Below are 18,928 nucleotides of genomic sequence, written 5' to 3'. Positions count from 1 at the left end.
GCGTCCCTTCTAAATACCAATTTCTTCTGTTATTTATTAATGCTTTGCAACCGAAATCCCGATTAACTTGAACTCTTTGTTTCTGTGCAATCTGTACTTTTGAAACTGATGGTTTTTCTACCTGTGACTGTTGAATTTCTTTCCTAGTTTTCCCTGCACCGTGCTTAGGCCAGCAGGGGCAAACCCCCCAGAACCCCCCTTTTTGTCCCTGTTTAGAAAAAAAAGCCAACTACACCCTCAAAGGCAAAGCATAGGGTGTTTAAAAGACTGCTTAATCTGCTTTATGGATTAAACGGTGTTTGGAAAGTGTATGTAGCACTTCTTTTTGGCTAGAAAAAGTGATTTGTATAAGTGCACGAAAAGCTGTATTCTCAGTGGTTTTAAATTTAGATTTGGGCCTTACCTGCTGACTAAAACAGGACCTGAAAAGTGTCAATTGAGGCTGTCTGTATCCGAGGAGATTCTGACTCCAGGAGCAGCTCTCCCTGGCCATCAGCCTGTGCTTACGTGATTGACCATCTAGCTCCCAAGCAACCCTGAGCCCTCCTCCCCCCACACCTGCGGCTCTTAAGGTCTGTGTAGGGAACCGCAAGACCGCCACCTCCATCTTGTAGCCCTGCCACCTCCATCTTGTAGCCCATCAGTCTGTGCCCTAAACAGCCCAGTGAGCAAGCAACAGCAAAGGTGGTAAGAACATAGACTAGTACTGTTTATTCTTGATACTTTACAGCTGCTGTGTTTTTTCTATCTGTTACTGCTTGAATTGAACTCCTTGTCCCATTCCGGATTACCAAATAGGTAAATTAGGTACCGCCTGGGGGCCTTACTCCTTTTAGGGGCCCTGCTACAACAGATCAAAATAATATTGATTTAGTCTCGAAAGAAAATGACACTCAAGCTTTCTTAAATGTTTTCCAATTCATTTTTGTTTAATAGCATTAATAATTGTTTTTTGTTCTTTTGTTAAATATAGTATATTTTTATTTTATTTTGCGACAATTGACATAACTGTAACAAGAACATTGCACTTAGACCACAATCAACCACCTGGTGCTTCCAACATCCAGTGGGCATCTGAGGGATACAAATCAGGATCTAAACAAAAATTACATATAGGACCTTAGTACACGTCACAGCAGGGTCGTCTCCCACAACCCGTCCCCACACACCCCTTCTGGGACCAGCAAGGTATTGTTCGTTCGACACCCCAATTGTGGTAGATTGGGTATCCTCTTCGTTAGGGCTCAGACCATAGTATCTTTCCAGCACCCACATATTTTCTTAAACTTTTTGGGGCAGCCTCTACTTTTGTATATGACCCTTTCAGCAGCCATGTATAAATCCATACCCCCTTTCCATTCTTGTAATGTAGGGGTCTCTTTCGTGCCGCAGCGTCAAGCGATATCCCGCTTGGCCACCACCATGCCCAGTGCACTAAAAAGAAGTTGGGGTCTAGGGACATCTAACTCACCTGGGACCCCTAACAGGATAAATCTAGGGTCCATTGTTAGGGAGATTCCCTGTATTGCATTCAATTTGGTGATTATCGTCTGCCAATAAATCCCTATATGTGGACACTCCCAAAGCGTGTGAAGGAAATTGCCAGTGTCAGTCCGGCCGTGCAGACACAGTGGAGATTCTGTGGGTCCGATTTTGTGTAGTTTGTCTCTTTCCTAATAGACCCGGTGAAGGATTGAATTGAATGATGCAAAACCTGGCTTTGATTGTGACCTCTCTTAGGTGCATCAGTGCCGCCTTCCGCCTCCCAATCAATGTCCTCCATTTCCCTAAGGTCTCCCTTCCACACCACACTTAGTTTAACAAGGGTGTCCGGCATATTGTTGTTTATAGTTTTGTAGGTGACTGAAACTGCCTTCATTTTTAATTCTTCATGGAGCAATCTGCACTCCAGTGGTGCAAACTCAGGGAGCCCAGAAGCATCTGTTCCCTCTGCACTTCAAGCATGGCACAGCTGGGCATATTTTAAAATTTGGGAGGCATGAAGTTGAAATTCCGCCTGGAGGGTTGGGAAGGGTTTAAGGTTGCCCTTGGCCATGATATCTCCCACTGTTGAGATCCTGAGCAGATCCCAAGCCTCAAATCCCCAAAGCTTATTCAGTTCTTCGAACCAATTTTCTTTCCACAGGTGGGTGGACCTAGATATTTTATGTGCCCAGCCTAACGTAGTATTAGTTCTGTTCCAAACCTCTATAGTGGCTCTGGTTGCAGGGAATAGTCTCTGGGTCCCTTTTCCACCATATAAATAGTGTGTGAATGTTTTTTGTGTAAATGTTTCCCTTTCCAACCTATAGGTGGGATGATCCCGGGGGTGTGTATCCAGTCATTTATGGGAATAAGGTGGGCATCCCAGTAGTAAGCCTCTATGTCTGGGATCGCGAGTTCCCAATTTTACGGGTTGCGCTGTAGAGTCTTTAATGCAATTCTAGGATGGCCCTTCAACCAAAGGAGTGCGCTGAGTTCGGAGTCGACTTCCCTGAATGTTGATCGAGGGAGGGGGTGGTATGTGTTTTGCAGCACATATAAAAATTGGTGTAGTGCAATTATTTTGTACATTGCTGCGCGGTCCATTATTGTAAGTGGCAGTTCATTCCATCTGTCTACATCCTGCTTAAAGCTAGAGAGGACCCAGTGTACATTGCTGTACAATATAATATGGGGTTTGGGTTGAGGAAAATCCCAAGATACTTAAAGCCCTCTGTAGCTATACGTAGGTCTCCGGGCATTGGAGGTCATTCCATATCTTGCATTGGGTCTATATATTATAGTCTTGTGGTAGTTCATTTTATAACCCGAAAACCGGCCATATTCCTCAAGGATTGAGGACATGGTGGGGATTGTGATAGTTATGTTCGTGATGAACAAAAGTATATCATCCACATTCAGCAATATTCTTTCTACCTTCCCGGTCGTCTGATGTGACCTGGAAGCCTGTGACTTGCGGGTGATGTCTGAACAAGCAAGCTAGGGTGAATAATAGTGGAGACAAGGGACATCCCTGTCTGGTCCCGCAGGAGATCGGGAACTCCGATGAAAGCCTACAGTTAACCCATACTTTTGCCCTCAGTTCTGTGTATAATAATGTCACCCATTTCCTAAACTTTGGGCCGAGGCCGAATTTGGAAAGGACAGCATTGAGGAAAGGCCAGACTACAGCATCGAGGGCTTTCTCGGTGTCCAGCACCAGAAAGGCATGCGGGGTAGTCATGTTCCTGACCTCCATCATCCAGTTATGGGCTCTTTGGAGGTTCCACCTGATCGCCCTGCCCTGCATAAAGCCCGATTGGTGGAAGTGGTTAGGGACGTAAACTACTTTCAGTAGCCACATGGCTAATATTGTTGTGAGGGTTTTGACCTCCATATTCAGGAGGGAGGTTGGGTGGTATGAGTCACATTTGTCCCTGCGTTTTTCCTTTTTATGGATGAACACAATAGTAGCAGTGCAAAGATTAATTGGGAGCATCCCCTCTACATATGCATTCCGATATAGAGCCAGAAGATGGGTGCCAATGAGGTCTTTACTTAAAAAACAAATTGGGCAGGGAGTCCAGGGGTTTTACGAGATCGTAACCTATTTACGGCGTCCTGACCTCTGTCAGTGTTTTATCTTCCTCTAGTAGCTGGACACCCTTATCTTCTAGCCCTGGGGTGGTGGTATCTACGAGGTAATTATTAATCTCTTCTGTTGTACTGAATGATTTCTTATTGTAGAAATCTGCGTAATGTTGGACAAATGCGAACAGTGTCTGTGTTGTGTATCGCCCCCCTATCATCTACATTTGAGTCGACCCATCTGGCCTCATTTTCTTTTTTGCTAAGCCAGGCCAGTAACTTCCCAGCCTTGTCACCAACCTCATACAGACGATGCAGCATCGCTAGTCTCAGTTTCCTAGCCTCTCCCTGAGACAGTTCACAATACCCGATCCTTATGGCTTCTAATTGTTGGGAAATCAGTGGGTCAGGCCTATCTAGGACTTTCTTTTCTAGGGTTAATAATTTTCCCTCTATTCGTTCTATGTGTTCCCAGTCTTTCTTTTTCTCTCAGGCTATCCAGTTTTGTGCCCTGGCCCGCAGCACTGTTTTATATTCCTCCCAAAGTGTTCCCCCAGAATCCACTGCGGTGCTCCGTCCATCATCACCCCCTTTCGTACCGCTTTGTTCGCCATAAGTTGGCAGGGTATGCTCAGACGTGAGTCCCTTGCTCACTTTGCCACTGGATTCAAGCAAGCCTGGCTCAAGACAGCTGCAATGCCAGAAACCGGTCCTAGGAAGCTTGAATCCGGTCCAGGGAAGGCATGGCTTGGCAGTTCGGGCTGGACTGTTCCCATGAGGCACAGGGTCAGACTGATTTGCATATGGCCATGTCTGAACTGGAGTGGCCGAGTGGCCTAAAGAACGGTAATGGATTAAACCCAGATCTGTTGACTGGGTGTGAGTGTTTGATTGGTTCAGATGCTCCGTCCATCACCACCCCCTTTTGTACCGCCTTGAATCCACTGTGCCTGGGTTTTCTTGGAAAAATAATTCGGTATCAGTCAGAAGCTCCTTTAGAATCATTTCCTTTTGACGGTCCCATGTATTAAGCCTCCATGTAGGCCCAGATGTTCAGATCTGTTGCCAAAGCGAAACCAGCAAAGGCAAATGGTCCGACAGACCCCTAGCCTGGTTTTCAGCCTTACCAACCACCCCATCTCCCTCTGGGGACGTAGTCCAGTCTGGAAAATACTCCATGTACGCTAGAAAAGTAAGAATATTGTCGGGCATTCGGCTGTTGGAGTTTCCATATGTCAGTAAGCCCCATAGTGTCTGTAAAACAATAGAGGGTTTCCCTCTGACCCAGTGGACCCATCCATCCCCGTATTGATGACATCATTGAAATCCCCCTGTGACATGGGGGTCTTGAGAAGGATGTCAGCGATTTTAAGGATTACGGGGGCTTGCAATGGAGGCAATGAGTATATGCATATGATAGTTATGTTGCGCCTGCCCCAGGTTCTCTTTACCCTAACTAATCTGCAATCTGGGTCAATCCATTTACATGTCGTTTCGAAGGAGGGAGATATTTTGATCAAAATAGCGACTTCCCTCGACCCGGATGTAAAGCCAGCATATGCCAAGACCCTATATGATGCCCTTCCGAGGAACTTGCATTGTGTACCCAGTAGATGTGTTTCTTGTAACAAGACTATGTCTGGTTGCAGGCGCTTTTATATACTGGGTGACCAACCCACGTTTGATTATACCTCTCAGTCCATTAACATTCTAGGTTAGCACCGAGACAGCTTGGTCCTCTATGTGTGAGAACATGAGTGTCGTGACAACAGAGGTGCAGCCCCAACCATGTACCTATTCCTCCTATTGTGGGTCCCCAGGGTATAGAAGTGTTGATGATGGGTCCAGTGGAAATAAAATAAACAAGTAAAAAAACAATCCCTTTAGTATATTTGTCCATTTTCCCCTGTCTGGGGGGCTTCCGGTCCTTCTGTTTGGTCATTATGGGGAAGGAAATCACCCCAGCACCGTTCCCCACCCCAAGTACTTTTCAATGGTGTTTGAGGATCTTGCCAAATCCAAAAGTGTGTTCCGTCCCTGCCCCTCAGACCGTGCATCCACAAAAGAGAAGGGGACGAGAGGAGAAGCAGCAGTCACACAGTGTCCCATGGTGCTGCTATCAAACTTGGATCCTCGCTGTGGGGTGGCCGCACCTCCGGACATTTTCTAAATCTAGCACACCCGTCACCAGTCTCACACGGGGCACCACTGTGGAGATCCACAGTGTGTCCAGGCTAGGCCGCTCAAGGCCAGGGCTCCTCCCTGTCTTATTCAGCGCCAACCAGGACAGTGGTCCAGAGGCACAGGGGAAGAGAGGGCAAGCAATAGTCCAAGGTCCTCTCCTCCTTCGTGGCGACAGGCGCCTCAAAATACAGGCCCTCGCAGGACCGAGAGGCACTCCACACCTTCCTGCTCCGCACCGCGCAGGCCCCCCCTTGGGGGGGGGGGGAGGTACTCCCCGCAATGTCTGTTGGGCCCTGCCCCTGACTGCCCGCGTACTCCAAGCCGGTAAAGGAGATCAAAAGGCACGGGTGCCGAGATGCGCAGGGCCCATATGGGCCGTGTTCAGTCCCCTTGCTCCAATCCAGCCCACACCGGACTCAAGGGGCCAGCCAAGGTGGGAGGGGCAGGATCCACACAAATGCTTCTGTCCCCATCTCGCATGGCACACTGAGGGTCCCACTTCCTCTAGGGACTTCACCTGAGCAATTGCACGCCCAGCAGGGGCAACAGGCAGAGGCGACACACAGGCCCGTGTCCCAGTGCCATCGAGGCACGGCAGGATCCCAGCACCAAGGGTTGGCCAGGCGACGAGCCACAAATCCTCGGGTCCGCGGCCACCGATCGCAGCTCACCGGGAGGTAGGCAGGGTCCTTCAATGGTGTCTCCCGTCCGCTCAGCACTTCAGGGCCTCATACGCACCTATCCGCCATTTTCGGCTCCGGCCGGTGAGTGCACGGCGCGTCCGAAACACCTCAATCGCACCGAGCTCCGGGGCTCAGGTCTTCCGCTCAGTGCCACGGGGGTGTCGCAGGATGGAAGTCAGTGATTTATAGCTGGCAGGATGTTTGAGGATTGGGGCTCCGGTCAGGAGCTCTGGGAATCACCGTTTCACTCGGCCATGTTTTTGGTTACACCCCCAACATTAATTATTGTTAATGTTTAGTTTTGTTTCATAATATTGGTTAAATAAAACTGTTGGTTGTTAAAATAAAAAATGTATGAGGAGATAATTTGCGAGGGAGCCACCAAAATTATGACTGCCTAAGGGCCTCCACAGGGTTTAATCTGACATTGTCTTTGTTTCTGTGCAATCTGTACTTTTAAACCTGCTGTTTTTTCTACTCATTACTGTTGATTTTCATACCTAGTTTTCCCTGCACTGTGCTTAACACAGCAGGGGCAACACCCCAGCCCAGCCCTCCCCCTTTTTGTGTCTTTAAAAGTAAAAAAAAAAGAGGCAAACTACACCCTTAGAGGCTAAGCAGAGTGTGTTTAAGAGACTGCTTTATGGTTTAACCCCTTCGACGCTCATGATGAGCTCAGCTCGTCATGAGTTACGCCTGTCGTACGCTCATGACGAGCTGAGCTCGTCATGAACCGCGGGTTTTTGTAAAAGTCAGCTCACAGCGGGAAAAATCGTAGCGCGCATGGTGTTAAACAGTGTAAAGTGTATGTAGCACTCATATGTTGCTAGTAAAAGTGATTTTGTTTAAGTGCGCAGAAAGCAGTATTTTCAGTACTTTTAGATTTCGATTTGGGATCTCCCAGCTGGCTAAAACAAGACCTGAAGAGAGTGGATTGAGCCTGTCGGTATCCAAGGTGATTCTGACTTTAGGAGCAGCTCTCCCTGCCACCTGGCTATCCAGGTGGCAGGGAGAGCTCCAGTGCTGGAGGTAGAGCCAGTGCTGGAGGTCACACGCTCCTTATATAAGTTTACTATTGGATGTTGCATCTGTGCTCTGATTGGCTGCTGTATCTGTTGTTTCTATTGGGCTTAGAGTTAGTGTTCTGATTGGCTGATAAGTCTAGGGTTCTGATTGGTTCTTGGGCCTAGAGTTTCTATTGGACCTAGGGTTAGGGTTTTTTCTGAGTGACTGCTAGGACTAGCGCTGTGATTGGCTGTAAGGGTCTGGTCTTCTATTGGTCCCAGGGCTGAGGGCTAGTGTTGTGAATTGGCTAGGGCTCCCATTGGCCGAAGGGGTCACCTGATCACTAGGGCTATTTAAGGTCAGGGTTCAGGACATCTCAGCCCAGGTGTGTAGGCTTGGGGCGGAAAGGACAATGGCAGCTGCCTGTTTGGGACTGGTCAGGCCTAGGGCCAGAGATGCTGCCTATTTACTATTCACCAGCACCCACCCTACCCCATCCACATCCACAACCAGATTAACGCATTCACCACAAATGTACTCTACTCAATTACTACAAACAAACCCTAAACACATATCAATGTCTCAGCACCCACTACTAAATTCCACTAACCCTTCTACCCCAACTACCACACATTTGCACCTTCACTCGCACACAAAAAACACTCTATCCTATACCGCTAACCATTCCACGCATCACAAACATAACCCAAACCCACACCATATGTAACTATATCCCATCCAGGCACACACTCCCTGCTCTAATTACTGTTCTGTCACTAACAAACCTATACTCGTCCTTCTATTTTTTCATCCACCATCACCCTCCTCTTCTTTTTACTAAAACAATACCATCACATAGCCCTTACACTCCATACGTATTACTTCATTTAGCAATCATATCTAACACAAACACTCTTAACTGTTGTTCATCCACTCTCACACACCACATACAATTTTCCAAAACACATCATCAACCACTTTACCTTGCAGCTTCCACTAACCAACAATACTTTACAAGCAAATACTTCTCAGAAAGCAAATACATCATCACCACCTCTTACTACTCCTCAAAAGCAAAATATAACACACCCACCAGCACAACAAAATCTCACACATACAACACCTCATAATACTTTCCATCACAAAGTAGAAACCTACACCTACCCCCACCTTCTGACTACACAAATAATACACACCCTAAACCAACTCCACTGCCAAGCTTTCTCTCTCCCCACACACCTAACACATAAACAGCAACACAGCAACTCTCTTTTAACCTCCTCTCATCCATTAGCCAATTTATAACCTTACAACATGACCCACACGCTGCACCACCATGCCTGACTCATACACATTCTACCCTAAACGGACGCAAACAAATTAAACAACATGCCACTCTTCACAACTTTGCATCTCCAGGTCTACTGCACAACAAGGCTACTCTACAAAAACAGCACAGCTCACCAACTCACTCTTGACCAACCATCTCACCCACCTACACACGCAGACCCACCAAAATGCCTTCTTAGCCTGCTGGACGAGGAACACGATACAGAACAGCTACACTATTGCTATCCTAATACTAGTGCTAATACCAGCACTAAGGATACACCTGCGACAATCCCACAAAAACACTGCTCACTCTTATACAAAACAAAGTCGCACTAGCACCAAAGCACATTCTCTAAACTGTCTACTAATAAATGCTCGACCACTCTAAAAAAAGAAGCATCACATCTACGACCTTCTCGCTGACACACAACCTGACTTACTCTTCATAACTGAATCATGGTTCGGAGATAACATGGCTCAAGTGTTGCATGAAGACATTCCTTTAGGCTTTCAAACTATCACACACAATCATACAGGCAAAAGAGGATTTGCCCTAGCTGTTTTATTCAAGCAAACATTAAATATCACTAAAGCTGGTGACGTCTCCATACAAGGTTGTGAGGCCCTCTTCACCAGATGCAACCTTAAACCATCTTCATCCTTTAACATCCTGCTCCTTTACACACCTCCATGCAACATCTAGACACAGTTTCAAACCTTATAACACTACACCCCAGCCTATGCATTCTTGGTGACCTAAACATTTGGTTTGACAAAACTAATATGCCTCACCCAAAAACAATATTCACTGGTCTAGTTGCACTGAACCTTCTTCAGATAGTCCACAAACCCACACACATCTCTGTCCGTATCCTGGATGTAATTTTTGAAAATACAGAACTAGTTACCTTTCAAACAATTACTCCAGTCACATAGTCAGACCATCATTCGCTTGCTTTCCAACATAAAACAACAAAAAAGCAACACCTTTAAAACCACATTACATGCATCCACCATAATGTGAAACAAACTCAATTTTGAACACTTAGAAACACAACTAACATACAGTACAGATCTGGGCACAAAAAATGTCATTCAAAAACTATATGAATGGCTACAGGAAGCTTTTGATATCCTGATACCACTAAGAACAAGGCAACAGAACAAAAGAATACCGGCACCTTGGAGAAATACAGAGCTAAAAGAGATAAAACCGCAAATTGTAAAGCTGCAACATACCTGGCTAAAAACAAACGCCAATCAGGACAACCTTCTCCTACAGAAACAGATTATACAACTCAGCAATGAAAACAGCTAAGAAAAAATACCATTCAGCCAGAATTCAAAATACTGAATGTGCAAATAAAGAATTCTATCAAATTCTCACCAAATTTCAAAAAACAAATAGCCTAGAAGAGCTCACCCCATTACTCAAGAATTCACAGACAAACTGGCAAATCATACATGCCAAAGCAGACACCTTGGACTCCTATTTAAAGCAAAGAAAAACCACCAGCACCAACCCTTTTCTAAAAAAAGCCCTCCAAGAGTAGGCTAGCCCAGCCTCTGCATTCTTTTCAACAAATATCACGCAATGAATTTATGGACCTGGTCAAAGCAAACAGCCCTTCTGACCCTTGTCCAAACATACCTTCAATAAAAGTCTTCTAACTACCTCTGCTGCCACACCAGTAAGAATAATCCTCAACAATTTCTTAATCATGAGAATATTTCCAGAAGATCTGAAAAAGTTATACATGCACCCATTACTACAGAAAGAAAGCCTGGACCTGTTTAACTCCAACTACAAACCAATTACAAATGGACCTCTCCTGGGCAAACTGATGGAGCAGCATTCATCCAGATGTCACAACTCATTTTATATATTTCCATACTTTCATACTTCCAAACAGGATTCCGCCCAGGAAGAGGCGCAGAATCTGCCCTCATTGCCATCAGGAAAGACCTTAAGAACACAGTTGACCGAAACGGGTTTGCTGCACTACTTCTCTTGGACTTCTTATCTGCTTTGACATGATTATCCATGACACTCTAATACAAAAACGATTCAGAAAAGGGGGTGGTGATGAACAGAGTGTCTGAATTAAGCAGACCACTCTTACCCAGTCCAAAGATCAGGGCTTGATCCATCACCGTTATTTATCTCACTGCACCATCCCAGCTCAGAACCTGGCTATATGCAAATCAGTCTGTCCCTGGCCCAGTGCATCATGGGAACAGGGCAGACTAAACTACCAAGCCAATTCTTCACCAGAAAGGAGACAAGCTACCGGGGACCGGTTTCTGGCATTTCAGCCTTCTTCAGCCCGGCTTGCCTGAATCCTGATGATGCAGTGAGAAAGGGACTCATGTCTGAGTATACCCTGCCACACCTATAGTGGCCAAAAACGATTCATAAAATGGGGTTGCCCTGTTCCCATCATGCACTGGGACAGGAACAGACTAATTTGCATGTAGCCAGGTTCTGAGCTGGGATGGTGCAGTGAGCTAAAAAACGGTGATGGATCAAGCCCTGATCTTTGGACTGGGTAAGAGTGGTCTGCTTAATTCAGACACTCTGTTCATCACCACCCCCTTTTCTGAATCATTTTGTCCACCATAAGCGTGGAAGGGTATACTCAGATGTGAGTCCCTTGCTCATTGCACCATCAGGATTCAAGCAAGCCGGGCCGATGACGGCTGAAATGCCAGAAACCGGTCCCCGTAAGCTTGTTTCCTTCCCAGTATAAGAATTGGCTTGGTAGTTTGGTTTGCCCTGTTCCTATCATGCACTGGGACAGGAACAGACTAATTTGCATGTAGCCAGGTTCTGAGCTGGGATGGTGCAGTGAGCTAAAAAACGGTGATGGATCAAGCCCTGATCTTTGGACTGGGTAAGAGTGGTCTGCTTAATTCAGACACTCTGTTCATCACCACCCCCTTTTCTGAATCATTTTGTCCACCATAAGCGTGGAAGGGTATACTCAGATGTGAGTCTCTTGCTCATTGCACCATCAGGATTCAAGCAAGCCGGGACGACGACGGCTGAAATGCCAGAAACCGGTCCCCGTAAGCTTGTTTCCTTCCCAGTATAAGAATTGGCTTGGTAGTTTGGTTTGCCCTGTTCCCATCATGCACTGGGACAGGAACAGACTAATTTGCATGTAGCCAGGTTCTGAGCTGGGATGGTGCAGTGAGCTAAAAAACGGTGATGGATCAAGCCCTGATCTTTGGACTGGGTAAGAGTGGTCTGCCTAATTCAGACACTCTGTTCATCACCACCCCCTTTTCTGAATCATTTTGTCCACCATAAGCATGGAAGGGTATACTCAGATGTGAGTCCCTTGCTCATTGCACCATCAGGATTCAAGCAAGCCGGGCCGACGACGGCTGAAATGCCAGAAACCGGTCCCCGGAAGCTTGTTTCCTTCCCAGTATAAGAATTGGCTTGGTAGTTTGGTTTGCCCTGTTCCCATCATGCACTGGGACAGGAACAGACTAATTTGCATGTAGCCAGGTTCTGAGCTGGGATGGTGCAGTGAGCTAAAAAACGGTGATGGATCAAGCCCTGATCTTTGGACTGGGTAAGAGTGGTCTGCTTAATTCAGACACTCTGTTCATCACCACCCCCTTTTCTGAATCACTCTAATACAAAGACACTACGAAGCCGGCATATAGGGGGTTACTCTCGATTGGATCACAATCAACCTTCAAAAACAGAACTAATGTCATTCATACCTCCCCTTTCTCATCCAAACCGTACTTCACAAAACCAGGGGTTCCTCAAGGCTCTATCATCTCACCCATGCTTTTCAACATCTACAGGAAGTCATTCCCGACACTGATAAATCAATTTCACCTCGCATGCTATAACTATGCAGAAGGCACACAAACACTCCTTAAAATGGAAAGCCCCAAAGACTTTGGAAACAGTTTCTGTTGCCAAAACAGAAGCGATTGTAAAACTTATGACCCACTAGCTGCCTGGCCTGACGATCTGGGAACTCCGCCTAAAGTATCAAAGGAAGCAAGAAATCAACAAATTACCATGAACTCCAAGCTATCAATGAATGCCCCAGCGGACAAACTAACTTTCTTACTATAAAAACTCTGTGGCGCATCTTCTATCCACGTGGGATTTCCACACAAGGTCCAGGCTACTATCTCTCTTGCTCTGTCTAAACTTGATTACGCCAATAGCCTCTACTACAGATCATCTTTAAAAACTATGAAAAGACTACAATAGATTGAAGCTGTGTTGCCAGACTACTCCTACAGGTAAAGACACAAGCCCACATCTCCTCTGCCTTGAAGGCCCTACATTGGTTACCGGTTGCCAGAAGATTCAAAATCAATCTGCTTTGTGTCACCTTCAAAGCGATACATGGAAGAGGACCACTCCTCATCAGGAATAAAATCACCATATACATTCAGCAAAGGAACCTCTGCTCTAGATTGGCACCTCACCTCAAAATCCCACAATACAAGAAAAAAACATAAGGGGCTTATCCTTCTCTGTTCAAGCAGCCAAACGATGTAACTCTTTACCCCCAAACGTAAGCTCCTGAGCTAACTACCTTATTTTCAGTAGACTTCTTGAGTTGGCTCTTCCCCCCACATAACTACCATACTTAACATAAATACACAGCGTATCCCTGTGTATATTAGCATTTATTTGGACTATATATGTGCACCTAGATATGTATATTGCTTTGTGTAAACATGTATAATAATTTTGTTTAAAAATATATAGATATTCGTTAGTTCTGCTTAACAAATGTGTATATATTACTTATGGTTATATTATTCTATGTTTAACATGTATATAGGTGACTGCATAAATAAGTAAATCTTTATCATAACTATCTACAATTTCTTCACTATTAAATTAACATTTTTTTAAATAAAAAACACATTTTCTTGTAATACAGCAACACTTGAAAGTCTGAGTTTATTAAATACAACTTAAATCGACATATATTACCTTCCTTATACATATAAGGCTTCCACATACTTATGTATTTTTTTTAATTCTTTTTATTAACAATCATTGACATTTACATACAGTACCAAGGATTAGGCAGTTGTGTTTACAGTGGAGACAAGTAACAATCATCAATTAGCAATGTTTTCTATTGGAAGTCAAGGGGAAGAGACAGTATCCAGGTCTGTTCCATGGGGTGAGCTGCAAACATTCCCCCTATAGGAATTTCATGGCTTCCAGATTTTGGTCCATTTTCGGGGGACAGCCCGAGCAATATATACTGTCTTCTCCCTGAACATGCGCCAATTGGGATCTTTCTTCCAATCTGAAAGGGTGGGTATGTTCCTTTTCACTATTGTAAGCCCCAGAGTGACCCATAGTGTTTGATGATTGTTTAGGTCCATGGGCTTCCAGATTTTAAGAAGGCATCTACACACCTCCGGGCGGAGAGAAATTGCAAGGACCTCACTGATTGCTTCATGTATTTTTGCCCAGTAGGATTGTATATAAGTGCAGTCCAGATGATGTGGAAAAATGTACCTAGCTGAGTGCATCCTCTCCTACAGCCCCCCCCCCCCAGCCACTCCCATGCATAGCAGTTGGGGCCCCGTCACGTACACTCTGTGAAGAATTTTAAGCTGTATCAGTCGTAGGCTCGCGGAGATTGCAACTACTCTTGGGGAGGACCCCGCCTCCTGCCACTCCTCATCGCCAATTAAAATACCGTAATTCACCCATTTTTCTCATAAAACGAGGAGGGCGTTCTCCATGTTATTTATTAATTTTTTGTAGATTAGCGAGATGGTTTTCTCCGGTAAATGGCTGTCGAGTATTTTGTCCTCTAAGGGAGATGCGTCCAGGGGGGAGGACCCAGCAGGAAGGAGTGATCGAAGTGCATGACGCATCTGTGTGTAGCGAAATCGTTCCGAGTCCGCTAGTTCATATTGGTGCTGCAGCGTGGTAAACAATTTTATCTTGTTCTTATCCCAGAGGTCTTGGACACGTGAGATCCCGATGAGTTCCCACTTAACAAATTATTTGGATTTCAATAGGTCCCCCAACCGTTGGGAGTCCCACAGCGGGGTAGCCAGTTTCATTCCCCATTCTAGTGACCTATTGGCCGCGTGCCATACAGCAGTAGAGTGTTTGGTAGGGCCCGTAAGGGGATACCTGCCTGGTTTAGAATATAGCACCCGGTTGAAGGTCCCCCGGGGAGGAGCCATTTATGTATAGCGTAGCCTGGGTCGTCTAAGCAACCGTAGGTGTAGTGGTTTATGGCCGCAAAGTGCTCTGCCAAATAATACTTCTTAATGTCTGGTAGACTAATTCCAACGTCATACCAGTTGAGGGTTAATTTCTGCAAAGCAATTCGCGGTTTACAATCCCATAGAAGATCCCTCTTAAGCCCTTCAATTTCCCTAAAGTAAGCATTGGGGACAGGATCAAGTGAATTCTGTAAAGCGTACAGAAACCGTGAGAGAAGGGAGCGCTTTCCAGCTCTTTGTGTCTTGTTTGAGTCTTCGCAGCGGCGGGACAAGATTACGGGAGTAACGGAGTGTCTGGTCTAGGTATTTAAACCATTCTGTCGCGATTTGAAGCGGGCAGCCTCACGGTGTTAGGGGCGAGTTCCCTCTGAGGACGTAGAGAAGGGATTTTTGCCAATTTACGCTGAACCAGAGTATCTACCAAAAATAGGATGTCCAACACCGCAATCAGAGATTTCCTGGGGGAGGTAAGGTATAAGAGAATATCGTCAGCATAGAGGGAAATTTGATCTTCCCAGTTCAGGGACCAGCGCAATCTGCGGATAACTGGGTCCTTCCGAATCCAGGCCACGAGGGGTTCGAAGGCTAGAGCAAACAATAGGGGAGAAAGGGGGCATCCCTGGCGTGTCCCTCGACTGAGCTGAACATTATCAGATTTTTTGTTGTTAACTACCATGTATGCTAAAGGTTCGCAGTAAAGGAGGCGTACCCATTGTATAAAACCCAGACCAAACCACAGTTTAGTGAGCGTGGCGAAGAGGTATGACTATTCTAGAGTGTCGAACGCTATAGCAGCGTCTAGTGAAACAATTATTGCCTGTTCTTGAATAGTGGACACTCAGCCTAGGACACCATGGACCCTGTGCAGATTCAGTGCTGTGTTTCTGTGTGGCATAAAGCCGGATTGGTCCGGATGAACTAGGCCTCCAATCACTTTGACTAGTCGATTAGCCAATAGTTTGGGCAGAACTTTGGGTTCTGCATTAATGAGCGAGATAGGGGAATATGACGCGCACTCTGTCCTGGGTTTGCCCTCTTTGTGGATAGCGACAATAGAAGCTATTTTTTTGTCTAACGGTAGTATTCCCTGCTCTAGGCTGTCCTCGTACATGGCTTTTAAATATGAAGCCAGGTTGTCAGGCCGTAATTTGTACAGTTCTATCGGGATACCGTTGGGACCCAACGCCTTGCCTGGGTGTAACGTGCGTTATAGCAAGTTTTAGCTGACCTGTGGTCAGAGCCCTGTCAAGAAATTCACGGTCATCTACTGAAAGTGTGGGGAGAGAGATGTCCCGCAGGAGTTTAGCTGAGTCGCTTTCATTGTATGGTGCTATTGAGGTATAAACGGTATGGAAGTGGTCAGCAAATTGGTTAACTATATCTTGCGGGTCCGTTATGGGGGGTATATCGGCTTTATGGAGCTCGGGGACCAGCCTGCTGGCCCACTCCTTTTTGTTGAGTCATGCAATTAACTTCCCCGCCTTGTCACCCAGGTCGTCGATTCTACCCAGCTTGTCTCTCCCAAGTGCCTTGGCCTTTTCAGTCACTAAGTCTCTAGCTGTCTTTTTTAAGGCAAATGTAGCGCTTCAGGAGTGATGTTGTCTGTCATGTCTTGTTCTAGTCGATAGATCTCTGCCTCAGCATCTGAAATATCTTTGCGCTTCTCCTTTTTGTCACCGGAGATCAAAGACAGGGCTTTATCACGGATCACTGTCTTAAAGACCTCCCACAGTGTTTGAGGCGAGTCCACCATACTCGTTCTCCCCGAAATAGTCGTCTATGGCTTTGAGCAGGTCTTTGCGAATTTTGGGGTCACGGAGATACCAAGGATTGATGGGGGCGATCTTTCCCACTCGTGTGCGACTGAACACTAAGTGTACCCAAAGTGGAGAGTGGTCGGAAATTTCCCTAGCTAAGTGTCTGGTTTCATGGATATGTTCTATGTGTGATCCAGGGACTATGATGTAGTCAAATCTTGAGAGACTAGCATGTGTGCCGGAGTGGAATGTGTGCTGTATTTTGCCCGGGTTATAAGCCCTCCAACCATCCACCAGCCCCATTGCTTCAAGGAAGTCAGGCAACCAACGGGACGACTGTCCAAGCACTCATGTATCTTCATGTTTATTACTTTACTTCTAATTTAGCATCTCTACTGTACTACCCTATATCTCACCCTATACCTCTCTCAATGTATCCTCTAGCTCCACTCTCTGACTCATCTCAAACCTTATTCTACTCTCCCCAATGCACTACCAGCCGCGGTCCGTGCAGGTAACAGCGGTGGGGCAGTGAGGCCGGGTTAGGGAGGATTTCGAGGGACAATGCGAGGAAAAAGTAATTTTATTTTTTTTATTTTCCCTTGGCATCGTCCCTCGAAAACCCCCTTAACCCAGCCCCAACGCCGGACAGCTGTTACCTGCACGGACTGCGGCTGTGCACTACCCTATACCTCTCTCAGTATATCCTCTACCTCCACTCTCTGACTCACCCCAAATCCCATTCTATTACCATGACCCCCAATATAACCCTTTCTATTCTCTTCCTTCCTTTACCCCTCCTTGCATTTTCTCATACCTTTTTTGTTTTCTTTGGCTCTTTTAGGCGTGAGGGAAATGGAGTCAAACGAGAAATGGGGCAAGGAGAGCCTCTGCCTCAAGAATCTGGAGAAGAAGCTGAGCACCAAGAAGAATGGGGTAACAGGTGAGAAGATTGCTTTGGCACTTCTGAAGCTTGAAAGCCCAAAAATTGTGGTATTGTGTGGAGCACTTGGCAGCTTCCGTGGGTCCCTTGATTGTTTGAGTTCTCTGGTGTGGAGATGGTGTAGCAGCTGCACAATTAGCTCTTTCTTAGTCAAATTCTTGTGCATGTCCTGTTGTTGGTTACCACTCTGAGTCAAGGCAAAGAAAAGGTGCTCTGGTTTTACAAAGATTGCCACTCACTTAACCATCACTGCTCAGATCATAAGGAATAACAGAGAATATAACTTTATCATTACCCCATTCTACAAAAAAATCTTAAACTATTAAAACAAGTCTGTGTGAGGGGAGTTCTACAGACTGCTGTACAGACATTGACTCTTATGTTTCCAACATACATGTAATAGAATCTCTGTATATGAAATTGTATACACCCACTGAGGTAGTCCAGTTGCCTTGGAACACCATCTGCATGGTTCATTGTATGGGGCAAACATGCCCGGCTTCTCCAACTATCAAACTTCATTCAGATTCCTTTCTCCAGGCGTGTATGAGGATCCAGATGACATCATTCTCTTTACAGGACAGGGTGTCAGATTTGTTTCTGTGGATGTCCTTCACAAAAATGCTGAATTAAATATCCATCCCTGTCTGTTAGCAAAACATTTATTCATAGAGAGTTTGAGTCCCAGTTAAAAACCCACCAAAGCATGAGCGAAACATAGAAGAGCACTTGTAGTTGTGAACTATTACATAGAAAGTTGTCTGGAGAAGGTTAGATGATTTACTGCCACACACTTTTAACTTGGAGCTGGTTATGTGATGCAGTTTACCATTTTTGGTGTCCTTTTGATTATAGTCTAAATTCCCTTTAGGTTAATGAACATTCAAGACTGGCCTTCTCATTGGAAGAAAAATTTAGGAGTTTCATCCTCTTCTAATGTCCTCCATCCTGGAGTTATTTGTCCATGCCTTTTATGTCAACATCTCTTCCCTATGGGAATGTCCTATAGTCAAGCTTCCTTAATAGCCCCCAACCAGTGTAGAATGCTACAGTTTTGATCCCGAAAGTAGTTAGTCTCACATTGAACACAACCACACTCACCCCTTATGCCACTATCCAGGATGATTTGTGATAGTTGCTTTTGACGTATTAAATAAGATTCAGATTGTTATTTATGATAACATTTTAAATTTTACAGCATTATC

General features: G+C 45.5%; 1 protein-coding gene across 3 annotated transcripts in view; it reads left to right on the top strand.

Annotated features, from left to right (window-relative positions):
* LOC147733174 (uncharacterized) overlaps nucleotides 1-18,928 on the top strand; it is a 95,173-nt gene that overhangs the window by 12,453 nt on the left and 63,792 nt on the right. For all 3 annotated transcript variants that reach the window (XM_086957717.1, XM_086957716.1, XM_086957718.1), the window contains exon 2: nucleotides 17,625-17,723. In XM_086957717.1, the coding sequence (XP_086813843.1) occupies nucleotides 17,636-17,723 (88 nt within the window). In that variant the 5' untranslated portion in view covers nucleotides 17,625-17,635. The remainder of the gene's footprint in view (nucleotides 1-17,624; nucleotides 17,724-18,928) is intronic.

The sequence above is a fragment of the Lissotriton vulgaris genome, chromosome 2_1 (assembly GCF_964263255.1).
Source record: "Lissotriton vulgaris chromosome 2_1, aLisVul1.2, whole genome shotgun sequence".
Lineage (NCBI taxonomy): Eukaryota > Metazoa > Chordata > Amphibia > Caudata > Salamandridae > Lissotriton > Lissotriton vulgaris.
Note: the sequence above shows the minus strand (reverse complement) of the source record. Positions and strands in the feature narration are given on the sequence as shown.